This window comes from Leptidea sinapis, chromosome Z (genome assembly GCF_905404315.1).
Source record: "Leptidea sinapis chromosome Z, ilLepSina1.1, whole genome shotgun sequence".
NCBI classification, from domain to species: Eukaryota; Metazoa; Arthropoda; class Insecta; order Lepidoptera; family Pieridae; genus Leptidea; species Leptidea sinapis.
Genome location: NC_066312.1, coordinates 32,222,794 through 32,239,092, shown reverse-complemented (window position 1 = coordinate 32,239,092; position 16,299 = coordinate 32,222,794). Strand labels below are relative to the sequence as shown.

The following is a 16,299-nucleotide window of genomic DNA, read 5'->3' as shown; positions in this document are numbered from 1 at the left end:
GAAGTAAAACTTCTTCAAAAAAGAACGACGGCTGGTTCATGCGTCAACTCGTGAACGGGTCCTGCTTGTGGCGCCAGGTGGACCTGTATTAGTGAATAAGTCCTTGTATTTGTTGGATGCGATTACTAGTTATGACAGTAATTGACAGCCGTTGAGTTTCTTGTATGTTCTTCTCACGAGCTCTACTTTTTCCGAACGTACGGTAGATTCAGAACTAATTAGAAAGATTTATATTGACGATTTTAAGCCAAATTAAATAAAGACAGACTACACTTTGAAAAAAGTTTTCTCTGGTACACACAAATGTTTTTTTAATTAGGCATAACTGACAGCCCCCTGTGCAGGGCATGCATGGTGGCAGAAGAAACTACCGCGCATGTACTTCTGCATTGTCCAGGTGTAGCGACTTGCAGGGCTCAACATCATGGCCCCCACACACACTACCGGAAGTCTTTAGGAAGGAGAGAAGATTACTAAGGTTTCTGGGGGAGTTGAGGTGGCAAGAATAACAAATTATTTTTTATGACAATAAGGGACGAGACGACCAGGATGTTCAGCTGATCGTGATAGGCCCTGCCCTTAATTTTGTAGCGCCGCTCAGGATTCATGAAAAAAATTCTCATTAGCAAGCATTACTGTGTTTCGGTCTGAAGGGCGCCATAGCTAGTGAAATTACTCGGCAAATGAGACTTAACATCTTATCTCTCAAGGCGATGAGCGCAATTGTAGTGCCGCTCAACGACATTGTAATAGGTAGTGCGTATCAATTTCTATCAGCTAAACGTCGTCGTAATCCTGCTCGTCTCGTTCCTTATTGTCAATTTCGTTTTAAACTACTTTCAATGTACGCCCTTAAATAGATTAAATAAAAAAACATAATAAATAAAACCATAACAGCCAATACACTATTTATTATACAACCAATATTTAATATATCACTTGTAAATGCACCATCAGCTATCAATTAACAATAATAATTCAGGTACTACATTATAGTAATCGAATTAACAAATACATTTAAACGAAAATTAATACCAAAACCACAATATTACAATAAATTAGTTTACATTTGAGATTATCACCGCGATAAAATATACCAAAGTTGATAGATACAAATGTATGAACATACCAAAACCACTTACATGACAGTTACTTCAACTTTTTCATTATTAAATCAATTTGTTCGTCGACGCGAGCACTTGTACCCCTGAAATAAGATAAAACTAATTAGAACACTGCATCAGTTCCGAATACGGACAGTGGCGTAATATGTGTGGGGTAAGACTGACTGATAGAATTCCGAATGCGATAATACGCTGTGGTTTGAAAGAGGATGTTGTGACAAGGACTGAAAAAGGAATGCTGAAATGGTTCGGACACGTGGAGCGAATGAGTCAAGAAAGAATGACGCATCAAATATATAGGGCAAGTGTGTGTGGGCAAGTCGGTCGCGGGAGACCTCGTAGAACATTCGTCGACCAAATTGGGGACGTTTTGAGAAAAGGAGAGGTCCGAAGCACCCGCAACCGGCGAGCATGTATGAAAAGAGTAATGAATGTAGAGGAAGCGCGTGAGGTTTGTAAGGATAGAAGCAAATGGCATTCTATTGTCTCTGCCTACCCCGACGGGAACAAGGTGTGAGTGTGTATGTATCAGTTCCGGATATATCTGTCAAACATGGTAATATAAACTATACGATATATATCCCTGAAAATAAGTGTTTTGTTGGTATTTTACCATAGCAGCATGACGCTGAGTCAGTCCCTTTTGGTAGTAATGATTGCTTCACGGCACTTTTAAAGAAGACATCAGTATATATTATGCATATATATTTATAGTATGTTTTTTTTGCTAATGTAATTTTTGGTGTTATTTTTTATATCGTTTTATGATTTTTCTCTAACCTCTGTAACTGTTTTTCTCTTTTTTACTTGTATTATTGTGTGGTTTGTTATTGTTATTAATAATGTTCATTCAATCAGATATAGAGTGGAAAGCATTTTTTTGGAGAAAAAGTAAAAAGAAGAACAAGACGTTGACCTTATGCTAAGTGATATACTCTGTGATAACTCGACTTAACTGAGTAGTAGGCACAACAAGTTTATGTTTGTTCCTGGTGTTAACATTATGATTATGACAGTCTAGCAAAATCGCTGATGTGCCTATAAATATATTGCATTAAGCTAGCTAAAATGTTTATTTCTTTGAATTTTTCTCTTAATGATTTATGAAATTTATGTGTGTGTGTGGGTTGGAGCGCGTTACCTGTAGGCTGCGGGGTCTGGGCCCACGATGGCTATGAGCTGCGGGACCTCGGAGGAGTGCTGCGCCAGTCGGGCCAATGCCGTGAGGGTGCGCCACAGGTGTTCCTCAGCAGGTGCCCACTGCGTCAGCTGTAGCGCCGCCATCGCTAGCTCGACGCAAACCTCATCAAACACCTGCACAATGCATTTTCATGCTCGCGGAAGATTACTTTGCAGGTGGCGGGATAGTACTAATATAAACAATTTGTAATGTTTTTTTAAAGTGATAGCCCTCACTTATTGGATTAACACGCAAATAAAACTTGAAAACAAAATTTATTAAACGATGCGGGACTCGAACCCACCCAGGTTATCAACTGTAAAGTAGATCCTGTAGATGAATCCACAACCTGACAGTTCAACAAAGCATACGAGATTTTATGACGATACGTCACTCGAACGGTTAGCCCAGTTGGGAATCCACGCGCACGGAACGCGAGGGTCGAGGGTTTGAGTACCGCATCGTTCATAAAATTTTGTTTCCAAGTTTTTTTAGTGTAGTAATAATATTTTTTTCTTAGTACAAAATTACAAAATTTTGTATTCAAAGCAGATACAGATTACATTCTATAGATAAAAAAAGCGTGCGAGAGAGAGGACCGTCTATCTCAACGGAGACATCACAAGAGAGAAAAGGTAAGCGAATCTATTGTTACTGTAACCAATTTTAATTGACGAGTCGTAAATAGTCAACCACGCTTGCCATTAACTCCTTAGTATTTTGAATATGAACTAGTTAACGTCTTGATACTGTCAACGACAAATCAAAATTGGTATTTTGTCAATTCGTGATTGACAAATCAAAATTGATCACACATTATCGGACTGTCAGGTGCTCTGTACGCTAGAATATTCTGAGTTTGAGGTATTAACATTTAAATTTGTTTCTACTTTCATACGGGTAGATACCTAAACTGAATCGCTAACATTCGTACCAAGAAATGCCTAGAACTAACTGTCGTTTGTGGTCCGCGGTGTGAGTAAGAGATGACGCTGTACAGTCGTCGACTCTTACTCGAACTACATACGTTGCGTTTCGAAACGTAATGTTTATATTATTATTTGAGCGGTTTTCTTGCGTAAAAATAAAAACAAATATATATTAAAATTGAGCTTTATAGTCAAATTATAAACCGTTAAGCCCTTTTGTGTTAAAAAAAAACTTTATACTAGAGCGCCCGAATCGACTCACGCACACATACACGCAAATTACACGGCCGCTAAGCAATCTTGGGAAGACAAAACTATTGAGTGCCACGCCGTACGCCGCCGAGACTGGTCGCTGTCTAAATTATAATATCTGCGCCGCGTCGTCCGCGTCGTCAATCTTTTCGAATGTTATACCAACCTTAGCGCTCCGCCCAGACGAAGGTATAAATTACAAGGAGACCGCTGAGTTACGCTACTGTTCTATTACTTGTATTATGACAGAGATAACTGATTGTCTGTGTAATTAATACTTAATAGAGTTCTGATGTGTTTTTAACGGATACTTATTCATAAATATGTATCATTATTTTTCAATATCTTTTTATGCAAAAGGATATTAAACGAATAAATTATTTGTATCGCTTATTGATGTTGTGCTAGCTAATAAATTCTAATGTATCACTGTTTATTAGACTCCAATAAATAAAATAAAATAGGATTTTAAATATTAAAATAAAATGTCCATTGGCCTTCCGCGAACTAATTAAGTTTCCAAACACTGTAAGCTCTGTGTAAATGATCTATAAATATGACAGCTAGCTGTCATGCTCGTATGTTCGTCAAACAAATATAATTTACGGCGGAGTTGTATCTAACATAGATAGCGTTTGATAAGTTCTGTAAATTCACGGCCATGGGACAATGGAATGGCGCCGTGTATTGTTGACAAATAGGTCTTACTGTGACGTATCTATGAGGTGATAATATATTTTTTCAACACAATTGCTCTTAAAGTGAGCCTTATTACGTCGTTCTTAGGGCCATAAGCCGAACCATACCCCTACAATGTTAAGGTAGTACCTAACTGTAAATTATATGAGAGTAAACAGAGCATTTTCAATTTAACCGGGTAATACCCACAGTTCTTTACATCCATAAAATCCATTTACATTTTTGAAATAAATAAATGTGTCCCTAGTTAGGACGAATAAATATTTACACAGAAGTAAATGAAGGTACCTAAAGAAGTGGCAAGTACCAATGTAACTCAGTCAGTGAAATTACCAACAAAATAATCCAGTGTCGTTTTGAAAACGGTATATTCACCAATTATTACTTAATTTAAACGCTTTATGCAATACATGTTAGCTTTTATAGCTAAGAATAGTATAATACACGTAGTTAAATATACGTTTATATTGAAGTACTGGGATAGTCAAAGACATGAATAGTAAATACACGTATTCATCTACACGAATAGCCAAATACAAGAATAGTATAATACACGAATAGGAAAATACCGCGATACCTACAGATAGCCAGTTTGTGCACGACGAAATGACTACGTCAATTGAAGTGAAAACAATGCATTCAGTAGGAAATTATTCTGCTATCTATAAAACAAATATGGCTTAATCTGTACAAATATTTGGTACGGAAATAGAATTTCCCCAGTATCGACTTGTAAACAGGTTTCACCTAGGAAAATATCATTAGCTCATAATACGATTGAAGTGTAAACTTCTTTAAGACACTGAGCTGTGATGCTTATTCGGGGTAAGTCTGTTCGAGTCGACGAATGTAAACTCGCTCGGTACTCATAAAAAATAATTACTACATTTTTATTCGTTGTGGCTTGCGATTCGTTATAGCACATGCAGATACTACCTGGAAGATAAGTTGCGAAACTTATAGTTTTGGTATTATTGTTTCATACCTAGGTAACATTGAAAATAGTTTAGAAAATGAAAAACGGCTTAATGTAGAAAGTTGCCAATACTTTCATTGTTTTTCCGTTCTCCTACAATAATCCTAATCTCCGTTCCTCTCTACACATCGTCGCATTCGTTGGAACCACTGAGAAAAGCAGTGGGCCCATTCTTCCTTAAGGGTCTCTTCTATGGCATTTTCGTACGCTTTCACCGCATCTTCAAGGCTCGTAAAGCTAAATACCTCGAAAGTTACAGACTACATTGAACACATTTATTGAGAAGAATTATTTTTACACCTGTAATTCCTTTTATTTTTACACGAAGAAAGATTTAAGTTTCTTTTGAAAAGAAAACAAACCACAGTAATATGTCTACACCTTTATGAGATTACGTTTTCCTTCAGTGTGAAAACTACTGAATCGAACCGATCGGAATACCAATTATACCGTAATATGCAGCGTGTCTCGGAGAAGGTTTTAGTGTATGTTTATTAGTGATTTTTTATTCAGAACCTATATTTTTTGACGTAGAAATACAATTACGTAGATATAAATATAATAACCTGGCAAAACAACGTTTGCCGGGTTACAACTTGTGGCTTGTGCATTATTATATATTTATATGTTTTATGTAACGTTAGTGTAGTTATAACAGGCAAGCACCACAACACACACAACATCACCAAACTCTGGCGGGTCTGGGAGGGGGAAGACCTTGAACTTAGCCGAGGTGGGGAGTTGACCACGAATGTGCCCGCCAAACGCGAGCCGCTGCAACATACACAATACTCTGCAGTGGTCTGTTCTACTCGTTCTACTATAAGACACCGCTCGAATTGTCAGGGATCCAGTGCTCTGTTAACGCCTCGATCATCTGGCGTTGCGTAGAGGCGTCGCTTCTTGCTCGCATGTATCTTCTATTGCATTTATCAAGGGGAGTATTCCGACGAGTTGTTTGACTTGATTCCTGCCGCCGAATTCCAACACAGCACGATACTCTACAAATTACAATATCATTCCCACCATCTGAATGCGTGGCGTTCCTCCACAGTGCGGTTTTCAAGGAACTTTCTTCTACATACAACCAATCTGTGGGATGAGCTTCCTTGTGCGACATTTCCGGGACGATACGACATGGGTATCTTCAAACAAAAGCGCGTATTCTTTTCTAAAAGGCCGGCAACGCTCCTGTGATTCCTTTGGTGTTGCAAGAGGATGTGCGCGGTGATGATTACTTAACATCAGGAGACCTGTGCGCTTGTTTGGTACTCTTTCACAAAATATATTTACGAAACAATTTAAAAGCGATAGAAGATGAATTTTGTGTACATAAGCACCAGTAAATTTACTCTACTTATTGATTAAATAAAGAATTAGATAGTGAGTGTACTTTGCGTTATCTAATATTTGTTTTTTTTTTATAATTATATTGCGTGACAGCTTCCTCTGTACGTATTAATTAACATTGTGTATATAGTTGCTTACATAATAACATATTAAGAAGTCATTTGAAATGAAAAGTTGTTCCATTTTACGATTATTCTTTGATATTATTTTATTAAGCTTTACATCTTATTGCACCGCCGAAAATATAGTCGCCAAAACTTCGTTCAAAGAAACTTCACACTAAGGAGTGTGGCTTATTTTTTTTTCATATAAGAGGGGGCAATGTTCAAATGCCTCACGTGATAAGAAGTGTTGAGGCAACCGTCAATGGAGATTTGCAACACCAGGGGTGTTCTATACATATATGTTCGTTCAGAATATGTCCTATACATTATCAAACCTTTCCCTTCAAAATTAACCTCAGGGTGTAAATTTATTCGTCGTGTTGTTTTACTGTGATTATTACGCGCTGTATATATATATATATTTTAATTTATTTATATGATTACGGTTAAGTGGCTCCACCAGTGCGTTTATATAATATGTCGCCATTGTAGTTGCACGCTGTATAATATGTGCAAATTTAATAAATTTCAGGCTTATATATATATCTGTTATTATTTTTTGAATATCAAACAAAAAATTGTTATATTTCGTATTATTTTCCTAGATCTGATAAAGTTTTCACTCTAGACACACAAAAGAAGAAGAAGAAGAGAAGATGACGCGCAATGAAGTGACGTCTCTACACAACGCCAAGTGATTTCCCGTGAGCCGTTCACAGAGCACTGGTGGTCGATTGTAACGGAATCTTTGCACTCAATTTACATCTAGGTACTTCAAGAAGCGTGTCTGATTTTATAAGACTATTAAATCAAATTCAGTTACAGTAACAATAGATTCGCTTTCTATCTTTCTGTATCTATATTTGAGATATTCTCTCTCTTATACGCTTTGTTCGTGTATACGTAATTATAAGCATGTCTGTTATTAAACCAGTGGACTCTATATTGCTACAGAACGAACTCTACATAGGTGCGTAAAATTATATTCTTCTTTATTAAGATTATTTATTAGTTTTTTCTTTAACTATAACTTATTTGATGTATATGTACTTCTAGACATAAGGATATGTAAGAAATACCTAAGGACCGCTGAAAATCTGTTTATATTAACCCGAAAAATGAAAACTTTTCATAGTAGTCGGATTTGCAAAGTAGGTTGGAGAAAAGACGGTCGAACAAAAACGTTTCTTACGAACGCTGCCTTAACGATAAGAGATATATTATGATTGTTTTGTATATATGTATGTAGCAGCATTGGTACACCCACTAATATGGTTACACTGGTGTTTATTATTATATTCTAATACTATATTGAATTGCTTACTTCCGGTATTAAGTAGTATTTATATACTCTTTGACTTCCATCCTCGGCCATCTTTATTACAGTCACGTTATGCACTTTAATTATTAATTTGTGCAGTATATTAATCAATAAACACTGCGAAAATATTAATATATATAGTTAACCCTCTCAGTGACAATAGTGATTAGTAAATAATAAACATAAAATTGGTCCTTCGAGCCGGATATATGTAAATGCCGAAATAGTCGCGGGTAGCGGGTAATCCTGTATAAAGTAGCAGTAAGAAAGCAAAATATAAAGAATGAGATTGTATACAGACCACGGTCTTTACCTCCTTGCAGGCGATGTTGTACATGAGCGCTGTGCCGCACTCCCGCAGCTCCGTCTGAGGACTCAGCGTGCATGAGACGCATACCTACGGACAGACACGCCCACTTTTAATTACACAAAAAAAATTTGAACACAAATTTATGAACGATGCGGGACTCGAACCCGCGACCTTTCGTGTTCCGTGCGAGCGCTCTCCCATCTGAGTCAACCGTTCGAGTGACGTATCGTTGATAAATCACGTATGTCTTGTTCAACTCTCAGGTTGTGGCTTCATCTACAGGATCCACTTTACAGATGATAACCTGCTCAACGTCAGTATTTGCATATTAGGAAATTGACTTGAGATGTCGCTCTTTCAAATCTAAGCAATCTGTTATTTTTCTAAAGTGATAACCCTCATTTCTGGAATTAATTACACAATATAATTTGAAAACAAAATTTATGAACTCGAACCCGCGACCTCTCGCGTTCCGTGCGAGTGCTCTTCCTACTGAGTTGGCTCACGTATTGTTGTGATATGTTGTACAAGACATAACAAATTCAACTCTCCAATTGTGACTTGGAACGCGAAAGATCCTTCCCGTATGTAAAGGAAGTGACTTTCCCCCTTATTCATAATGGTCCGCTAACTTAAAACAGCCGCTACGGAGTGTTTTTTCTCATTCCGACTTAGGTCAATAGAAGAAGACAGAGTGTGAATTAGCAATTCTTTAAGTTAGCACACTATTACTACTTACTGTACGTGTGTGAGTGTACTACCCGGATACATTATCTCTGGACCTAACGTCGATGACGTCACATCCTCCCTTTGTTACGGTGTGCAAAATAAGCATCACTAGGATATTATTATTAATAAATAAACCAGGATATTTTTGTCAGTATTACAGATAATAATAATAATGTTACGGTGTTGTGTTCAAATCAATTATTTTAGTATTTAAAAGTAGAGTCACAACTATTATAGCGACACAGAACATCAGAAACTACAGAACTTTTAACAACAAAAATCAAAACGTTTCAATAAAAACTTCAAAATTAACGGTAATGAAACTGCAAACCGTACTGACGCAACCGAACGAGTGCGAGGGGGTGAAAGGGAAACGGGAGGGGGCTTCACGTTCTAGCGAGATCCAGAGATATTGTGATTGTATAGTAGTTGTGTACGTAAACGGTAAGGCATAATGTTTTATTTGTTCTGAGCCCTGCAGTATTAAAACTCACCTTAGTAGTAACCCTAATGTTCGATAAGGGCTGCCCACGGTACTCCCACTCGCTGATGTACAGACACCACTCTGAAGACGATGTGTTCTCGAACAGATTGCACATCTAGCAAACATAGTATACATCAATTATTATATAATTCAAACAAAAGAAATCTTATAACTATATTTACAATACTATGACTACATAAAATTAAAACTATCATTACGTGGAAGCGTACCAAGAATACTGGCAGCAAGGCTGATCCGTTGACCGAAATAGCTGCCAGCGCTTGGGTTTCCAGTAGCCTTATTGAGGCGCGAAGATAGTATTTTGAACATTCTCCGCGCCTCTGGGCCCCACGGACCAAGTGTCTCGACACCAAACGGCACAAAGATGTATGACTCACTGAGACCAACATATTTTCGACGCTTGCTATCTTCGGCAGTCGAAGCAGCAGCCCCAGCACCAACTGACGTAACTTGGACATGAGAAGGAGCCAGAGTATCGACGCAAGTAGCGTCCCACACCAGCGCCCTTCCCCGTGCCCAAGCCACCAGCGTCATTCATTCAGGACGCTTGCCATCGCGGCGGGTAATACCATTATTATATTATAATACGTATATATCGATACCTCAGTTCCAAAGAGTAAAAATTCAGAAATGATTTAAATGACTTTGATTTGATTCGCTTGTCCTCCTTTTCCATAAAAAAAAAGAAAACAACTCGAGTTGTTTGTACTTGTACTGTTTAAAACGAAAATATTCTAGACTCATGAAAAAATATTGGAATTAAGAACTTAACTGAATTCACTTATCGACTTGTTTATCTGTGGCAATGGTGGGTTATTGTTTACGGAACTATTTCTCATACTTATACTGAATTTTAGACTTGTTACAATTTGGAACTGAGATATCGATACATTTAAGAGCTATTCCGGATTGCGACTCTAATCACTTATGCTGAATCCCCAATACAATACTTCTTTTTTATTTTTTATTTTTATGGAATAGGACAAATGAGCGTACGGGTCACCTGGTGTTAAGTGATCACCGCCGCCCACATTCTCTTGCAACACCAGAGGAATCACAAGAGCGTTGCCGGCCTTTAAGGAAGGTGTACGCGCTTTTTTTGAAGGTACCCATGTCGTATCGTTCCGGAAACACCGCACAAGGAACTTCACATAATATAGAACAAAGTAGCTTTTCGTTGTCTTTCTGTATATCTGCTATGTTTTTCTAAACCAGGCAAAGGATTTAACGATATATTCAAATATTATTTCGTGCGACTGTCCCACCTCTTATTACGTAGTATTTACATCCTTTTTTCTGAATACCTCCTCAGTGCTCGCCCGGCGTAACATCTCGACTGCACTCGCATTGCGCGCCAATTACACCCGAGGAAAAAAAGTACCGAAATCGTATTCCTTTCTTCTGCTCAACATTCTTGACTAGGACGCATATTATACAAATGATTTGAGTTTTCTTTAGTGTTAATTCCGCCAATATTTGTCTTTAAACAATTCGACACGTGTTTCGCCTCTGCACGAGGCATACTCAGGACGTGTTGCCTCGCCAAAATCTGGCACGAGTCTCGTGTCTCTTTGTATAATTATGGATTTCCGCAAAGTAACGCCTACTTCAATAAATTTTCTTAGGACGCATATATAACTTACAAAGAGAGCGAGGGCGAGCTGTTCTTCTGGAGGCAGCGCATCAATGCCGTTTGCGTAACCCAGGATGGCATGTTGTCGTCTGTCCTGGTGCAGCAGCAGGGACACATCTTCACGGAGCGCGCTGGCAGCCAGACACCGCAGCGCGGCACATCGAGCCTCACTCTTTATGTCTGGGTCGGAGAGTACGCGACCTGGAATAATATTACCTTATAGAATAGAATATTTTTCAAGTTATACTTCTTTTGGCGCGTAAGGGAAAAACTATCAGAGTGAAATACACGATGCAAATTCGTCACGTGCACCGTCACGCAAATTCGACACCCTGACGTTAGCTGGTCAACTAGACCATTCATATCATACTTCAGCTACAAAGACTCTTGAAACTCATATGTCTGTCTACTCAACCACAACCAATGGACGAGAATTAAATAAATTTCAAGTCTTAATACAAAAACAATAAAATCTCTCCAATTGTATAACAATTTTTTAAACGTTATTTAACTGAAATTTGCGATATAATGATATTTTCATTGGTTGTATACAATACCTTCTTTATTACAATTTTTTTTACAAACGTAAAATACCTCGAGAAATAATATTTATTAATCATATTCATTTATTTACAATAACATTACATAATGTTGCAACACTTGGTCAACGTCATTAAGTCATCAGTTCGTAAAGGGGCTTTCACATGGAGAGAAGAACTGATAAGAAACTCCGAGCCCATCTTTTAAATCATATAACAACTTAGCATATTCAAACTTATATTATATAATTTTAAGTCTCCTGCGCAGAGCTATACAAGAACCATGCATGATTTTCCTCTATAAAATCTTCTATACTATAGTAAGCCTTCTTTTTTAAACAACATTTGATTGATTTCTTAATTTTATACTCAGTGAGTCCTAGTATAGTATCTGGTATAATGCTAAATCTTTTGAAGTGGATTGTGTTATATTTTATAATAAACTCCCAAATGAAATTAAAATATTACCTATTAAAAAATTTAAATGTATCGTAAAAAATAAATTAATATCTAAGGCCTATTATAATGTGAAAGATTATTTGAATGATAAAGATAGTTGGAATTAATGTTCTAAATTTTGTTAATAAATATTGTTATACTCATTTGAATGCTATTGTAACTTTTGTACTTCATCCTGGCTTGCACTAAATAACCTATAAAGTTTTACAGTGAATAAAGATTTTTTTGACTTTGACTTTGGTATTTTATTAACTCTAACTTATTAAACGGGACTCAGTTTATTCTTTCAAATGCTAAATTCCATTCACATCATATTTAAATCTGGACTCTTGCATTCTATACCCACACGTTTTGCATGAAATTTCTCGCTTCGTCTCATTCTTGGTTAAAGAGCAGCAATGTAAAACATTTATTCAGTTCAGTTTTGCTTCGTAGAGTGACATTTAACACATTACTAAGGTAAAAGTGTGCTTACATTGTCTTTAAGCACACTTTTGCCGTTCTGCTATCAGACTGTGAATAATATGTCCTTATATGTGTATAGAACGTCATAAAAGGCAATAATTTTGTCAAAATTGATTCCTTTAGAATTCTTTTTGATGTCATTTCTAATATACTAGACACTACTACAGCTTCAGAAACAAATGGCGCTCTGAGTCTCTCTCAGAAACGGCGCAAGAAACTCTCCCAGCATTTTTGTTGCGCTCTTTTTAATCAAATATAGAATATTGTACTGTCAATGCTATTGCTGTAAAATAATCATAATCTATCGTCATTGTACACAACAAGTAAAGCTCTCACCGATGAAGCTCAGGAAGTCATCACCAAGCACCCAGCTTCCCTCACCCTGCACCAAGTATTGTTGCAGCTCGTCAAGGCTCTGCTTCTCTTCTGCAGATAGATCTACTCCCTCGAGGGTTTTTGAGAGCGTCTCGAATTCTTGTACCCCCTGCAAATATCGTTTGATGATTGTATAGTTTTGTTTTTTTGCATATTTAAGATGGCATCGTCATATGGAAAGAATGGATAAAGTTTTGACTGCACAAATTTTTTGGGGAAATATGGATGTAAATATTGGGAAAGATCGAGAAAGGCTTTAAGTCAAGAGCGAGGGAAAAGTACCAACGATACGAGCTTTTATCCCATTCCAATATTTTTATTTGTAAAATAAGGTATTCGCGTAAAAGTAAATTTTTTTATACTTTATTTATTTAACCCGAAGTTTTGTAAGCTTTGCAGGAGCACGTTTTTAGGTAGACGTTGATGAAAAAAATACAAAAAGTAGGATTTTTTTATTACTCATTGAACGTCAAAATAGAAAACCCCATTCGAAAAGATATGCCTCAATAAAATTTATTTTTAAATAGGCTGGGGCACTCGCTTTATTCCCAAAATGTGGTATTTAATGTGTGCCACACAAACGATGTTTAACATTCTTTTGAATTTCGCAACACATATATTGGGATCCAGTTGTGAATGCATATACTTCATCCAACAGAAAGTTCTTACTAACTCGCGACTAAGCCGAGTAGTATTGCATAATTAGTGTTACCAGAACAATACAAAAACTGCAATAATTCCTAGTATATTATTGTTCGATTAGATTACGCTTAGGTGAATTTCCCATCGTACTAGTGCTAGGCTTTTATTTCCTCCCGACTATCTGTGAGTGATAACTTAACTTCCGCTGCACCACCAGCCTATTCCAGCCTCGTCATAAACCCCCCGAACTTTATCAAACTATTGAAAGTATTTCAAATATTCCCGTTAATAAATTTCATGAGGCATGGAATAAGACAGCAGTATAAATAAAATACGTAAGTAGTTAAAGTTCTAAACAAATATATTATGACTGAGCATTTGGCACATTTCATGCACTGGAGCAATTAACGCCCCCAAAGCATCTAAAAGTGAAAATGACATCATTGTGGCATAATCGTAACGATAAATAATTGATATTTCATGTTTCTAGATCAAGCAACAATCTATTCTCTACAACAGCATCACGAGTTTTAAGACGTTAGGTAACCCGGGGCATAAAAAGAATAGGAAACTCCTAAGCCCAAAGGTGTCATAAGAGGCGACTAAGGGCATTTACCAGTGGGAGACTCCTTTGCACAGGATGCCGGCTAAATTATGGGCACCAGAACGGCGCCTTTTTCTGCCGTGAAGCAGTAATGTGCAAGCATTATTGTGTTTCGGTCTGATGGGTACCGTAGCTAGTGAAATTACAGGGCAAATGAGACTTAACATTTTATTATGTCTCAATGTAACGAGTGGAATTCTAGCGCCACTTAGAATTTTTGAGTTTTCAAGAATCCTGAGCGACACTGCATTGTAAGGTATTGGGCAGGGCGTAGGTATCAATTACCATCAGCTGAACGTCCTGCTCGTCTGGTCCCTTATTGTAATAAAAAAAAATAGATTGTATTAAGAGCGCCGGTTTCGTCCGCATGCAGTTTACGGTCCAATATAACAGTTTAGTTTGAAAAATTATCAGAATTGTTTAATTTTGCTGGTCACCACTAATAACAATTGATAAATATGGGGTATTTAGATTTAACTGCAGAACTTGACGTTACAACTTTTGGCCTCTGTTATGATTGCCCCGCTACACTGGGGTTGCTATTGTCAAAGTATTAAAAAATTATAATGAAAAAACAATACGCGTAATTTTTGTTCTTTTCATAGAAAAGATTTTCAAAACATAGAAAACTCTTACTTACTTATAAAATTTAAAGCTTCATTAAAATTAGCCTCAGTCAATTTATAATCAAACTAATTACGATAGTCAACAATAATCTAGACTCTAGTCAGTAAAAAGGGATCGTGGTTTAGGAATATGTGGAACAGTCTAAATATTATTACAATGTATGTGTACTAAATAAAAAAATGTGTGAATAAGTCAGCATGACTCATAAAATGCAACACATGCTCAAACAAATGTGGCAGTTTGTTATTTCAATAACGTGTATAATGTTCATCCAATTTTACGATATAAATTTACATCCCTAGATATACAGAATCTAGATGGAACATTTTTATAACAAACAACAATATAATTCGCGTCAGAAAGTCTACTTAACCAACTACAGTCTTATAGGAATTCAAAATGCTTTACGTTCTCATTTGTAGCCATTAAACTTTTATGAAGAATAATAAACATTAAATTTTAATGAAGACCCAGAATTAGCCATGATACGTCATAAAAAGGGGTACCCGTATTATCAAAACAAAAATATGTAAACAATGCTGTGTATGTTGTAATCGTTACAAGTACCAGAGCACTACAAAAACCTGTAATAATACTAATGTGAAGTCGTGTGATTGTGGTAGTAACCAATAAATAAATTCGATATCAAGAAAATTTATCGAACTTGGCGCTACTTTGCGGAAATCCATTAATTATCCAAATGATTTGAGTTTTCTTTAGTGTTAATTCTGCCAAGTAACGAGACTCAAAACTCAAGAGTCTCGTGCCAGATTTTGGCGAGACAACACGTCCTGAGGATGCCTCGTGTAGAGGCGAAACACGTGTCGAATTGTTTAAAGAAAAATATTGGCGGAACTAACACAAAAAAAAACTCAAATCATTTGGATCAATATCAAGAGCTCTGGCACTTTGAAAGTTCCATTATTTGTCTCATTGACGTACTACAACAACAATACTCCCCTATCGCCTATTAAAGGTTCGCCAAAAAATTTCTTTAACACATACATATTAATATATATTAATAACATTCCATCAAATTAACACCTTATTTCGTAGCAATAATATTCAAAGTCTAATATGTACGCTCAATAGGAGCTCGGACGCGAACACGAGGCAAGAACATTTTGTTTTAGCAATTGAAATGTAATTATTTAGTAAAATGATTAAAAACGTCACTTTAGTTACACAATTTTGTTAATGTAAAGGGGCACTTACCTGAATGACGACACTCCGTCCTTTTTAAGTTTAGAAATGCTGTTATTTGGACAGATTTTCACTGAACACTTTGTTAATGCGTGGCGTTGTATTCAAAGCGCGGTGGAAACACAACTAAAAGAAATCTCTGCCAAATAGACGGGGTTTTGCTTCAGATCATTTTTGAGCGTGATTGTGATTGTAGTGTATTGTACGTCAATGAGTTTTCCCAATTAAAGGGGAACTATCTCAAAGGCTCTTAACGCTCTTATGATGTCTCAG

General features: G+C 36.7%; 1 protein-coding gene across 6 annotated transcripts in view; it reads right to left on the bottom strand.

Moving 5' to 3' along the window:
* Positions 1 to 898: 898 nt before the first annotated feature.
* The window catches only part of LOC126978780 (uncharacterized), a 45,492-nt gene continuing 30,091 nt past the window's right edge, over positions 899 to 16,299 (bottom strand). For 4 of the 6 annotated variants that reach the window (XM_050827841.1, XM_050827840.1, XM_050827839.1 and 1 more), the window contains exons 9-15: positions 12,912 to 13,059; positions 11,123 to 11,313; positions 9,469 to 9,573; positions 8,249 to 8,332; positions 5,878 to 5,934; positions 2,266 to 2,438; positions 899 to 1,207 (exon numbers count right to left, since the gene is read on the bottom strand). In XM_050827841.1, the coding sequence (XP_050683798.1) occupies positions 1,150 to 1,207; positions 2,266 to 2,438; positions 5,878 to 5,934; positions 8,249 to 8,332; positions 9,469 to 9,573; positions 11,123 to 11,313; positions 12,912 to 13,059 (816 nt within the window). In that variant the 3' untranslated portion in view covers positions 899 to 1,149. Of the gene's footprint in view, positions 1,208 to 2,265; positions 2,439 to 5,877; positions 5,935 to 8,236; positions 8,333 to 9,468; positions 9,574 to 11,122; positions 11,314 to 12,911; positions 13,060 to 16,299 lie in introns of all 6 variants that reach the window. The other 2 variants (XM_050827845.1, XM_050827844.1) reach the window with 2 other exon arrangements.